Here is a 13,757-nt window from a genome sequence, read left to right as displayed (position 1 = left end):
GAGAGAGAGGCGAGACTTGCCATGGAGGTGGGCGGAGCTTCAGAGCCAGCCGGCAAATCAGCGAGGAGTGCGGCGCGGGGCTTGAAAACTGTACCTACCATTGTAAATATATAAAGGATGTATAAAGGAATTGTACGTACTGTACTGTAGTCATGCCCTGCCTGTGATTCTCCCGTCTCTTCCCTGCTGCAGGATAATGTCTGAGTGCGGCAGTCGGGGCGACGTGGCAATGAGGGTGATCGCGAAAGTCCACAGGCCGGGGGTCACGCCGGAGGAGATGGTGGTAGGCTACAACGAGTGGTCCGAGAACTACGAGGAGATGGTGAGAGAGAGAGAGAGAGAGAGAGAGAGAGAGAGAGATGCCTTCGGTACCAAGTGCCTACGCAGAATCATGGGGTATCGCTGGAATGATTTTGCGTTAAACCGGCGACTACTCCTTGAGGTCCGGGAGTGAAGTGATGCGGCCCCTGGGGTACCCACCTGTAATCACCCGCTTCCCCGTCCCCTTAGATGATCTGGAAAGGCGGGTACCGTGGCCCCGCCATCACGCTGGAGGAGGCGCTGCGTTGGGTACCCCCGGAGCGGCGAGCTAAGGCCAGGGTGCTGGACGTGGCCGCTGGGACGGGCTGCGTGGGCCGCGAACTCCACCGGGAAGGCTTCAGGTGGGTGCCGCAGGGCCGCAGACAGGGAGATGTCCGGTCACCATACTTAAATATCCTCCAGTCCACTGCCTCCTGCCTGCCAGTGCCTCAGCCTCAACACGAGTCTAACGCCAAGAGATGAAGATGATGTGTTGGAAATTACAGCTGCTTGTGTAGAGGCAGGGGCGCTGGGTGGGAACTGGGAGCAGGCAGGGCAGCATTACTATAGTACATCAACTCTAACTTAAAATTGAGCCCTGTGACTTGGCCCGGGGAAACCCCCATTGTTTACAGATCTAGCGATGACCTGCGCATGACGTTTTGTCTCACTGTTAGTCTGTACGTTATCTATTTATGGAATTTACATACATTCATAATACGACTGCGTGGTGTTATGAATGGCTTGGGATAGAGGATTGATTGATTGATTGATTTAGAGTTTCTTTCATGGCGCCGCAACATCTTGGTCATATGGCACCGGAGTAATATAATGGAAGGCAAATAATTAAAATATTCTAAGGGTGATAAAAGTTATTAGGAAGATAGTTTTGAAATGGTCCATTCAGATATAGCACTAGTTTAATATATAATAAAATGTTTATTAAAAATGCATTAGTTAAATACAAAGAACTTTCTATAAAGAGACCCTACAAGAGATGGAGGATGCCCATCTCCTGCAGATACCCCATGACGTCATGTCCAGGGGTGAACGCCTTTTCACCCAGCATTAGGGAAAGGAAAAATTCCATGTACATCACGACACCGGGAGAGGTACTGCTCTCGCAGATCCCGCAGACTGGGGCACTCGACCTGGGATTAGAGGGAAAGACAACGACTCAGTAAACCTTCCATATCACTTGGCAACGTGGCTCATGCAACTTTGCCGCCTGACGGACCTTGGCAACAGGCGCCAGGCCGCACCATTCAACGTTACGCCACAATGGACAAATGAAGTAGATATCACTCTTGCGCCCTGCGCAGCCATGCAGAGAGAGAGAGACACCCTCTCTGAGGAGAGTAATGGAGTGATGTGGCACCAGCGCGGTCTCGTGGGGAATCCTTGTGTCGCGCCCAAGGGCTCAAGTTAAAATCGATAGACTATACTATGTTAGGAATTAGGGCAGTTAACCGGGGGACTAGACAAATTAACTATTTCCCTTATGGAACTAGTCTCGGGCCGAGAGTTCAAGCCAACTATGAGTATCGTCTGAGCTCAAATAAGCCTTGGATGATACTTGAATACATCGGTCATCGGCTCCCAAACCGAGACAGAATCAACTTATTCACTGCCTGAAGACTAACCACATTTACCATGAAAGGAATAACAATAGTGAAGTGTTTCCTTTCATGAAATAATAACTAATTGTTCTTGCTGAATTAAAATTAAAGAGCAAGGATAATTTAACCGATGGAAAAGAGAGGAAAGCCACGCCACCTGGCGAGAGAAATTAAAAATATCGCTTCAGACCCACGTGGTTGGTTTTCTCTCACTCCACCACCGGCCTTCACAAAGTAAAGACCAAGGCACTGCAGCCCACCCATTAAATCGGACGCAGTGTGCCTTCTATTAACTGACTGAGGGATACTACACCCGGCAACGAGACTTCAGAGACAACAATATCTTTTGAAACCCGCTTCTCAGCTAAGTGCCCCCAGCAGTTATTTGAGACAGATAGATTTTACTACACGGATCCGGTAGGATTATTATTTGTTCGGCTGTCTGGAGTTGCTTGTTGGATACCTTCACCACCTAAAAGCTGGTAAGCACTTGTTTGTTTGGCATTGTCTGACGGGTTTGTTATTCACTTTGCGAGTGACCTAACGGTTGGGTAGGGTAAATTTACTGATTCCCAACAACAACTACTACTACTGCTATAACTTCTACTACTACTACAACTACTACAGCCGCTCCCACAGGCACATAGACGCTGTGGACCCGTCGGAGGGCATGATGAAGCAGCGGGAGACTGGCATCTATACCAACGACTTCCTGGAGTTTATCGGCAGTGGACACTCCACCGTGCCCAAAGGTATTAGTAGTTTTTTTTTTTTACATCAAAGGACACGGTTCAAGGGCAACAAGAAGAGTACAAAAAAAAGCCTGCTACTCGCCGCTCCCATAAAAGATAAAAGTAAAGAGTAGCCAAAATAGAGGTCAATTTCGAGTGGAGAGGTGTCTTGATACACTTCTTGAAATATGTCAAGTCATAGACAGGGGGAAATACAGACGAAGGAAGGTTGTTCCAGAGTTTACCTCTTGCATAAGGGTTTTGGATAGTATAGGGATGAGCATGAGTAGAAAGTCGTGTGCAGCGGGACCGCGGGAGGGAGGGAGGCATGCAGTTAGCAAGTTCAGAAGAGCAGTCATCATGAAGATATCGATAAAAGATAGAAAAAGAGGCAACATAGCGGCGGAATTTAATTAAGAGGTAGAAGGTTGTCAGTAAGAGGAGGAGAACTGATGAGACGAAGAGCCTTAGACTCCACTCTGTCCAGGAGAGTTGTGTGAGTGGAATTATTGTTATTGTTGTTGTTTTATATGTAAAGATTAATATACGTATTTTTCTTTTACATCTCTCTCTCTCTCTCTCTCTCTCTCTCTCTCTCTCTCTCTCTCTCTCTCTCTCTCTCTCTCTCTCTCAGACACATACGACCTGGTGGTCACCTCGGGCGGTATGGGCGAAGGTCACATCTCACACAGTGGCCTCGACGACGTTGTGCGCGTCGCAAAGAACGGTGAGTGAGTAAGTGAGCCTGTGTGCCTGCTTGCGTGCGTGCGTGCGTGCGTGAGTGTGAGTGTGAAAGTGTTTTTACAAAAAAGGAGACAGCTCAATGGCACAAAAAAAAAACAATAATATAAAAAAAGCCCGCTACTCGCTGCTCCTGAGAAAAAGAAAATCAAAAGAGGTGGCCGAAAGAGAGGTCAATTTCGGGAGGAGAGGTGTCCTGATACCCTCCTCTTGAAAGAGTTCAAGTCGTAGGCAGGAGGAAATACAGATGAAGGAAGATTGTTTCAGAGTTTACCAGCGTGAGGGATGAAAGAGTGAAGATGCTGGTTAAATCTTGCACAAGGGGTTTGGACAGTATAGGGATGAACATGAGTAGAAAGTCGTGTGCAGCAGGGCCGCGGGAGGGAAGGAGGCATTCAGTTAGCAAGTTCAGAAGAGCAGTCAGCGTGAAAATAGCGATAGAAGATAAAAAGAGAGGCAACATCGCGACGGAATTTAAGAGGCAGAAAACTATCAGTTGGAAGAGGAGAGCTGATGAGACGAAGAGCCTTAGACTTCGCGCTGTCCAGAAAAGGTGTGAGTGGAGCACCCTCCCCCCCACACGTGATATGCATACCGTACTCCATACGAGGGCGGACAAGGCCCCTGTATATGGACAGCAACTGTGCGGGGGAGAAGAACTGGATGAGACGATACAGAACGCCCAACCTCGAGGAAGCTGATTTAGCGAGAGTGGAAATATGAAGTTTCCAGTTGAGATTTTGAGTTAAGAATAGACCGAGGATATTTAGTGTTGAAGAAGGTGACAACTGAGTGTTGTTGAAGAATAGCGGATAGGTGTTTGGAAGATTGTGTCGAGTTGATAGGTGGGGAAATTGAGTTTTTGAGGCATTGAAGGACACAAGGTTTCTTCTACCCCAATCGGAAATGATTGCAAGGTGTGAGGTTAAGCGTTCTGCAGCCTCCAGTCTGGAGTCGTGTGTGAAGTTGAATAATGCAGAGTGGAGTCGTCGGCGTATGAGTGGACAGGACAGTTTGTTATTGAAAGAAGATCACTGATGAATAACAAGAAGAGAGTGGCTGATAGGACAGAGCCCTTTGGAACACAACTGTTGATAGGTTTAGGGGAAGAACAGTGACCGTCTACCACCGCAGAGATACAACGGCCGGAAAGGAAACTGGAGATAAAGGAACAGAGAGAGGGATATAATCTGAAAGAAGGCAGTTTAGAAAGTAAAGACTTGTGCCAGACTCTATCGAAGGCTTTCGATATGTCTAGCGCAACTGAGAAAGTTTCACCGAAATGGCGAAAAGAGGATGACCAAGAGTCAGTTAAGAGAGCAAGAAGATCGCCAGTAGAACGCCCATTGCAGAACCCATACTGGCGATCAGATAGAAGGTTGGAAGTGGAAAGGTGCTTTTGAATCTCCCGGTTAAGGATTGATTCAAAACCTTTAGATAGACAGGAAAGTACAGCTATAGGGCGGTAGTTTGAGGGATTGGAACGGTCACCCTTCTTAGGCACAGGCTGTACAAAGGCATACTTCCAACAGGAAGGATAGGTAGATATTGATAGGCAGAGACGAAAGAGTTTGACCAGGCAGGGTGTCAGCACGGAAGCATAGTTTTTAAGGACAATAAGATACTCCATCAGGTCCATAAGCCTTCTGAGAGTTGAGGCCAGAGAGGGCATAGAAAACATCATTTGGAAGAATCTTAATAACGGCCATAAAGGAGTCAGAGGGGGGGTGAGTAGGAGGAATATGCCCATAATCGTCCAGGGTGGAGTTCTTACAGAAAGTTTGAGCCTTAGAGACAGATGAGACGGCAGTGCTGCCGTCAGGGTTAAGGCAAAGAGGGAAAGAGTAAGAAGTGAAATTGGAGGAGACATTTTTGGCTAGATGCCAGAAGTCACGAGAAGAATTAGAAGAAGCAAGGTGTTGACATTTTCTATTGATTAAAGCAGTTTTGGTAAGTCAGAGAATATATTTGGCCCGATTCCTGGCTGAAATTTAAAAGCCATAGTTAGCGGGAGTTCGAAGGCTCTGGAACTTTTTGTGAGCTGCCTCTCTATCTTTAATAGCACGAGAACAAGCACGATTAAACCAAGGATTTTTAGTATGAGGAGTAAAAAAAGAACGTGGAATGTATGCCTCCATTCCAGAGACAATCACCTCTGAGATGCGCTGGGCACACACAGAGGGGTCTCTCTCCTGGAGGCAGTAATCATTCCACGGGAAATCGGAAAAGTACATCCTCAGGTTGTAACGGTGTAACGCTTATTTGCGGGGACTTGCGGGCGTGAAGGGAAACTCTTGCTGTCTTAGAAGAAATATATTCTTAACCTAATATACAGCGTAGCGTGGGTGAGAGAGACGAGACGCTAGGTGTGTGTCGTGCGAGCTCTCTAGAAGGAGTGACGAGTTTCAGAGTGGAAAATAATGAAGTTACAATTGGTCACGTATGTCAAGGTGACCTCTAAGCTTGATGAAATGCTTTGTATACAAACTGAGATGGTAAACACTGACAGCTGACATTCCTACAAGGTGGCGTGATCTATCTGTCGTGGATTTTTTCCATTGATATTGCATGCCTAATCCGTGGTGATAATAAGTAATAATAATAATAATACATTGATATACTACAATTACTATAACACTGCTCGGTCACCTACCGCTGATCGCGACCTCGCGACACCCCCCCAAAAATCTAATTAGTAGTGGACCCGATATAGTGTGAACATGTTGAGCAGACTGCTTATGGGACAAGTATATGAAAACAATGGCTAAGCAGGAATGCTCGTGTAGTAATGACATAAATAATGAGAGGTAACACCAGCGGGTGCGACATAAATCAGAGAAATAATCTCTAAATGGAGAAACATAAAGACACAAATATCTGTAGTTAACAAGTGGCATAGTGACAGAACATGAAATGCTCATCCAGATTCCAAAAAATAATAAGAAGAACACCAATAGGTGGGAACATAGTACAATGTAAGGTACAGGAGCAGGAGAAATGACAGATTTCTTGCCTTTGTCTTGCGTGAGAAAAAAAAAACTACCTAGCCAGTGGCTTCCCTGCATCCTGTCGCCTTGTCTAAACCACCAAATAATCGTGCAGGACAGAGTTCCTCCTAATAAGGTAGCACATGACGACGAGACTGGCGAACATCAGAAACATTGGCACAAAAGTTCCAGGGTACAAGTAGGTGAGGTGCAAGTATTCAGGCAGCGTTTCCTCCAGGGTTTCTGCAAACTCTGTTTCGTTTGCGAAAGATAATGAATTAAGGGAATTAGTCACATAAGAGATGCTGGAGAAGTGAATGTTATCGAGAGACCGCAGAGGAAACACTCGATGGGAAATATTGGCCGTGAACACCAGACGGATCCGGGACGGGTACGTTGTTATGTTAGTGGAGCGGATATAGCATGCTTCCGCTATGGCATAGTGACCAGTAACCCGTTGATAAGTGGTACCCTCCGGGCAGATTACCGATACATAGAAGGACTGAGGAAAATAGAAATATTGCAGACCCTGAAAGTTCTTATGGAAAACAGGTGTTGGTGGTAGTTTTAAAGACTTTATTTCCTCTACCGAGACACATCAGAAGATCTCTAAGAACGGGAAACGGAAATTGATCATCCACGTTCGCGTTGTTCACACGCCGGAAATCAATCACAGGACGATAAGAACCGTCTTTCTTTAGAACCAGAAACAAGGGTGAATTCCACGGGGAGTTCGATTCTTTGATGACACCTTGTTCTAACATATCATATATAAGTTGCTGCACTACTTCCCTCTGACTGTTGGGGGAGCTTGTATGCGTTGATATATACAGGATTGGTATTGGGTTTTAACTTAATGTGACTGTGTTCAGCACACTGCGTAACTCCAAGCGGCTCGCTTGGACTAAGGTTGGCTTAATTTCGGAATTGTGTGCAACTTTTAGGAATGCCTCTAAATTAGCTGTGTCTTGTTCGGGAGAAGCCTGACACGCCGAGGTTATGCCTGAGACTTGGGCTGAAGGGTATGCAGCTGGTTCCGGGGCTACATTTTTCCCATACACTAGACACTGGCATAATCTAACCCCGTGTTTTAAGGATACAGGGGATCCTGACGTGTTTATTACCAATGCCTCTGCAATACCTCCCTCTTTGACTATCGCGAGAGTTACCTCCACCGTCACCCGGTGTATGTGTGGTGCTCCGTCGATACACACATCACTGCCCGTTGGAGGAGAGTTAGGTAACCGGATTTTAACAAGTTTTGCAGCACGATCCGGAACTACTTGAGGACCTTCTACGACTGCCGTTACTGTCCGCCACAAGTCTGTAATGTTTTCGTGTGGTTTGACCGTAAGAGGTGACACTTGGGCGGTGGGAGACCCTGAGTCTGTGGTGGGTTGGTCATTTTCCCCCTCTGAGGGCGGGATTACAGGTGACATAGGCGGTAGATTTACCATCCCCTGTATGCGTCGTCCTTGATACACGATCGCGTTGCTTTCAGGGTTTATGGTTATGTGCAGGTCTTTCATGGCGTTTAATCCTAAGATCCCATCCACAGGTAAGGCAAACCTGCTAGATACATAAAAGAAATCTCGAAAGGAACATACCTTTTCATGTAAGCTGACTGTTAGTGGTACTCGCCCAAGGATTCCCAAAGTGGTGCCTGTCACGCCTACCACATTCAGGTCGTTCTCTTGGAGCGGCCAATTTCCCCCTCTCGCCTGTCGTGTCAGTGACCTGTAAGTGGAGTCTGAGATTACATTGACTGTTGCACCTGTGTCTACCGCTAAGGTGAGTGAAATTTTGCCCACCTTGCAAGGGAGGGCAATTATGCTTGTCCGTCCCAAGGCGGCAGTGACTGAGTCAAGTTGCTCCCAATTAGTATCGTCCTTATGGGATACTTGGATGTACGCCTTGGGGCTGTCACAAAGTCATGCCTTTTTATTCTGAGAAGAGGAGGAGTGTGGTTTACTGTCCGCCGAGGACTTGTTCTTCTGTTCCTCCTTGGCCTTTTGTATTGCATAACAACTGTCTGAATCATGAAAACAATTCCCGTGGACATGGCAAAAGGCAGCCTTCCGCTGATGGTTTGGCCTAGGGTTCCGGTGTGATGAGTGATGGCCACCCCTGTAACCTCCTGATCTCTTATCAGATCCGTGTCTTGAGTGTGTTGAGTCCCTACGTTTCGCGAAGCAAGAATTCTCGGAATGTTCTGATTGTTTGCAAAAACTACAGGTGAGAGATGCCTTACTTTGTGCCTGCAATGCTGCGGCAGTTGTGAGGGGTTGATGGTGAGTGTGTTCTTGAACCTTGACTTCTAACTCTGAGACGAAGTCAACCAACTTCCCGCCCGGTTTGAAGGTCAAGGAAAGGGCAGAACGGCGGTTCTTCTCTGAAATATGAAATAAGTAAAAAAGCAACTCGAAGACTGTCTTCACCTGGTGTTTTTGCATACTGCCCCCTGAGAGCCATTGCGCGTCTTCTAGACTTTTGACACAATCAACCGCCAGCTGATTTGCCTCAGTCATGGCGTCCCAAATCGGCTTTGTTGAGGGTTTTTTTTTGGAGGCTCAACCGTGTGCGATCTGTCTAACGAAGCTTGGTTTACTCCCGCCTCCGAAGATTTTTATGAAATTCCTTTTAAAAATCTCATAATTTACTCCAATGTCCACCGAAGCAAACGCTGAGGACTGCATCAAATTTAGTGCCCGAGAGCCTGGTAGTAACCCGGACCGAATGAATGCAATTTTATCATGATCTTCCGTAATGGAGGAATTTACGATGGCAGACTCACATAGATCTAGGAACTGTCTAGCCGAATAATCTGACTCGCTGCCGGAGAACTGTCGAAAACTGGCGTGAGTTGGAATGACCCGAATCGGTGGAGGGGGGGGGGGGGATTGGTAGGCATTGTGACCGGTTGAGTGGGGGTTAAGTATCCCGAAGAACCCGGAGGTGAAGGGTCCCTGTTTGGAATTGAGGAATACTGAGTACCTGAACGTAAATTTACAACATTAAGATCATTGGTGCCTGAACCGTGTTCCACTTCCTCCTTATCTGAGGGACTCGTTAACTGTTTAAAGGTGTCACCGAGTTTAGCGAGAGTGTCTTTGTTCATATTATGGCTTAAATCAGTTACAATATATGAGCATATTTTAATTGCTGTAAATATTAACGTAACGCGTCTGAGTTAAAAGTTTTCGCCGTACCCCTAAAAACAAGAAGGGATGGTAAGCAAGGTGGCCGTTAGACGTAATAGAAAGTTAAGGTTATAATGTCAGGTTATAATGTAATGTTATAATGTTATGGTTATATGAAATAATGACCCAATAACGCAGCCGTTATTTGGTTAGGAGAAATAAGTGAGCATGCCCTTAAAGTGCGGGTTTCTCCCGAACGGCGAAGAGAAAACGGAGCAAGGGCACACTGAGGAAGTTTTACCGCTAACAGACAACAAGAAGGATCAATACCGTATGCAAATGATCGTTACTCTCACAATTACGACTGATTAACAGTGTTAGATACACATAAATAAAAGAGTCGTGCCTCTGATGCAATTTTGCTGAGTTTGCACTTTTAAAATATTTGGAACAGGTACAATACCGAAAATATTCAGCTGACGTAGAGCTGGTGACGAAGGATGTCGCTCATGGGGTACCTGGAGCCTATGGAGTTGCGTTGGAAGACCTTGGCCGCGGCAGGAGCGCGTGGAAGGTTGACTGATGGCATGGAGACTAACCCCCGTAATGGCTGCTGGAAACTGCTGACGATGTAGTCGGGCAGGTGCGTGGCAGGGCGGGCGCCGGAACACTGCTGCCAGACGTAGGACGGCTGCGATGCTCTTGTTATTTTGAGACTTGTGGGGGCAGCGGTTGTAGATATGGCAACCTGGGTGTGTACCCTCTTAAGAAGGCGCCTTGTAGTAACGGTGGTGGGTACTGCTTGCAGTCACCGGGAGATGTCCGCGTTTGCCCTGGTTGACTGTTTGCCGGAAGAGGTTTGGGCCGATGCTCCCGGCAGCGCCGGTGTTGCCGCTGTGTTGCTTGGAGCTTGTGGGCTCTGCGGGGAGTGCCTCCTTCTGCGTACCACGGAGGGCTTGGAGTGAGCTGGGAGTGGCTGGTTGTTGGCCTGTAGAGAGCTTGTAGAAGTGCGTAGGCCTGTAGTTGGCCTGTAGCAGGGATTTTGACTCCTTGCTTCCTTCTACGCCTGTCCCCGGATTTGTTGGTGAGTTCTTGTGGCTTGGAGCTCTCGTAGGACAACTAGGTAGCGAAGGGCTCGGGCGCGTTGGGACACCGTCTGCCACCGGTGAACGCTTGGTTGCGGGGACTTGCGGGCGTGAAGGGAAACTCTTGCTGTCTTAGAAGAAATATATTATTAACCTAAGATACAGCGTAGCGTGGGTGAGAGAGACGAGACGCTAGGTGTGTGTCGTGCGAGCTCTCTCGAAGGAGTGACGAGTTACAGAGTGGAAAATAATGAAGTTACAATTGGTCACGTATGTCAAGGTGACCTCTAAGCTTGATGAAATGCTTTGTATACAAACTGAGATGGTAAACACTGACAGCTGACATTCCTACAAGGTAGCGTGATCTATCTGTCGTGGTTTTTTTTTCCATTGATATACTACAATTACTATAACAAGGTCGTCCCACCGAGCTGAAGCAAAATGCCAGAAGCATCGCCTCTTCAGTGGGTCCAGAGGATGTACAGGAGCGATAGGACAGGAAACAGAAATAAGGTTATGGTCGGAGGAACAGTTTGACAGAGTAAGCAAAAGGATTAGAGGTAAGGAAGAGGTCTAGAATGTTGGGCCTGTCTCCAAAACGGTCGGGAATACGTGTAGGGTGCTGAACCAACTGCTCTAGGTCGTTGAGGAGAGCAAAGTTGTAGGCTTGTTCACCAGGCTGGTCTGTGAAAGAGGATGAGAGCCAAAGCTGGTGGTGAACATTCAAATCACCCATGATGGAGATTTCAGCGAAGGGAGAGTGAGTCAAGATGTGCTCCACTTTAGAATTCAAATAGTCAAAGAATTTTACAAAGTTAGTAGAGTTAGGAGAGAGATAAACAGCACAGATGTATTTAGTAATAGAATGACAATAAAGTCTTAGCCAGATGGTGGAAAATTCAGAAGACTCAAGGTCGTGGGCACGAGAGCAAGTGATGTCGTTGCACACGTAGGCGCAACATCCAGCTTAGGATTAAAATTTAGGATAGAGATAGTAGGAGGGAACAGAGTAGAAGTTGCTGTCAGTAGCCTCAGTAACCTGTGTTTCGGTGAGGAAGAGAAAATAAGGTTTAGAGGAGGAGAGATGGTTTCCACAGTATGAAAATTAGAACGAAGACCACGAATGTTGCAGAAATTGATAAGGAGGAGGTTCAAGGTTTCAAGGTGTGTGTGTTGTGTGAATGTAGTGTGGTGTAGAAAGAGAGAGGAACTGTCTTTAGAGAGCATGCTGAACTGCTCTCTGGTGTTGATGAGACAAAAGGGAAACGGTTAGTGAGGGCATGGGAAGGGTCTTTGAAGGGCTTCAGCACCCTCCTCGCTTCCCATATATCCTCACCGGGAGTAGGTCACACCCGTTCGGTAGGTGTCTTCCAACCTACTCCTACTATAGGATCGCAAAACAGTTCATGGTAATCCCAGCAACTTTTACGAGAGGCCTTTCAAACGGGCGGACTTAGGCGCCGTTTAGGATGGGAAAGAGCCTACATAGAGACTTCATATTTGCCTGGAGTAAACCTTGAGGCGGTCTCCCTAGGGTGGGCTAGACGACGCGCCCCCTAGCGTATGCCCCAATGATTAACTGAGTTCCTCCTCTCCGGCACTCCAGGAGGCTTCGTGATCATCGTGATGCGCCATGAGTTCCTACAGACCGTGCCTTCCTACAAGGACAAGCTGGAGCCTTACATGGACCAGCTGGAGGCGGACGGGAAGTGGAAGAAGGTAGGGAGCACCGTTGCCAGATTATCGTACTCAGAGCATCGTATTTACCGTTTTTTGACACCTAACTATTGCCAAGAAACATCAGGAATTCACTATTTTAACGATAGATATAAATGAATCTAGTTCTTGAGCCCCAGGAGACATATTTGAAGTCGGAAGTTGGTAAATATATAAGAGGCTGAGTACAACTATCTGGCAACGTTGGTACAATAAAACATTTACTCTAATCGAGGCTTCTGTCTGGCGGGGCTGTTCACTGTATGGGCGCCTGTCACGACACTCTGGTATAAGGAGATGGTCAGGAGCTGGCCAGGGGGAGAAGGTCACGTATTTGAAATGATGGTCATAATTCCTTCAGGTGGAGCGGCGCATCGTCCCAAACTATTTCTGTGACAAGGAGGGTCTCGTCTTCGTCTTCCGCATCACTAAGCCTGAGTGAGGAGGAAGAGGAGGGAAGGGAAAGGAGAGAGATGAAGAGGAGGAGTTATAGTGGTGCTGTGCCAAGGCTGTCTCTGTGTAACAGCCTTGGCTTTCGTCGCGGCACCCTAGACTGAGGTGAATTATCGTGCTCTGGCAACCTGGCGTCATGGCGTCTACGATGTTATATGATAGTCTACGCATAGGGCACATTTGTCTGTATTAATCATATTATTGAAATTGTCGTAAAAATCTGTTTTAGTTTATAAGACTGAGGCTGCAGAATCCTTAACCTCAGACCTTGCTATCATCTCCGATTGGTATAAAAGGAACCTTTGGGTTTTTGTGTCCTTCAATGCCTCAAAAACCCAATTTATCCACCTTTCAACTCGACACAATCTTCCAAACACCTATCCCCTATTCTTCAACTACACTCAGCTGTCACCTTATAATTCTTCAGAACTAAATATCCTCGGTCTATCCTTAACTCAAAATCTTAAATGGAAACTTCTCATATCTTCTCTCACTAAATCAGCTTCCTCGAGGTTGGGCGTTCTGTATCGTCTCCTCCAGTTCTTCTGCCCCGCACCGCTGCTATCCATATACAAGGGCCTTGTCCGCCCTCGTATGGAGTATGCATCGCACGTGTGGGGGGCTCCACCCACACAGCTCTTCTCTATCTTTCGGCCACTCCTCTGTTGTAAAAAAAATTAGGTCGCTGATTATGTAGCTGTATGTGTGTGTGCATGTGTAATGGCAAGTTGCCAGAACACGATAACGAAGACCTCAGACTCGTGTGCTGCGACTATAGTATACGTTTAGGAATGCTTGGTCTGGGTCTTGGGGTCTTGATGATGTACAGACATGTGTATATATATAATAAACGGGTGCCTACTTCCCCTCAGAATCATGTTAATCTTTGTTTGTTTCTCAAGTTAATTTAAGTGATTACTCATCCTAATTTTAAATGCGTCTGCTGTTCCTAATGTATAATGCGTCTGCTGTTCCTAATTTATAA

General features: G+C 46.8%; 1 protein-coding gene across 1 annotated transcript; it reads left to right on the top strand.

The window, feature by feature from the left end:
* The first annotated feature begins 229 nt into the window (after positions 1-229).
* On the top strand, positions 230-12,858 carry LOC127002495 (uncharacterized). The gene is made up of 6 exons (XM_050868505.1): positions 230-322; positions 511-662; positions 2,559-2,671; positions 3,285-3,377; positions 12,210-12,322; positions 12,681-12,858. The coding sequence occupies exons 1-6, from the start codon at positions 230-232 to the stop codon at positions 12,759-12,761; spliced, it is 645 nt and encodes a 214-aa protein (XP_050724462.1). The 3' UTR covers positions 12,762-12,858.
* The last annotated feature ends 899 nt before the right edge of the window (positions 12,859-13,757 follow it).

This window comes from Eriocheir sinensis, chromosome 23 (assembly GCF_024679095.1).
Source record: "Eriocheir sinensis breed Jianghai 21 chromosome 23, ASM2467909v1, whole genome shotgun sequence".
NCBI lineage: Eukaryota > Metazoa > Arthropoda > Malacostraca > Decapoda > Varunidae > Eriocheir > Eriocheir sinensis.
This window is presented reverse-complemented; position numbering and strand designations above follow the sequence as displayed.

Coding starts and splice junctions, on each gene's coding strand:
- LOC127002495 (XM_050868505.1), top strand. CDS start 230: ATGAGGGTGATCGCGAAAGTCCACAGGCCGGGGGTCACGCCGGAGGAG. Junction 663..2,558: donor CTCCACCGGGAAGGCTTCAG/GTGGGTGCCGCA, acceptor CCGCTCCCACAG/GCACATAGACGCTGTGGACC. Junction 2,672..3,284: donor ACACTCCACCGTGCCCAAAG/GTATTAGTAGTT, acceptor TCTCTCTCTCAG/ACACATACGACCTGGTGGTC.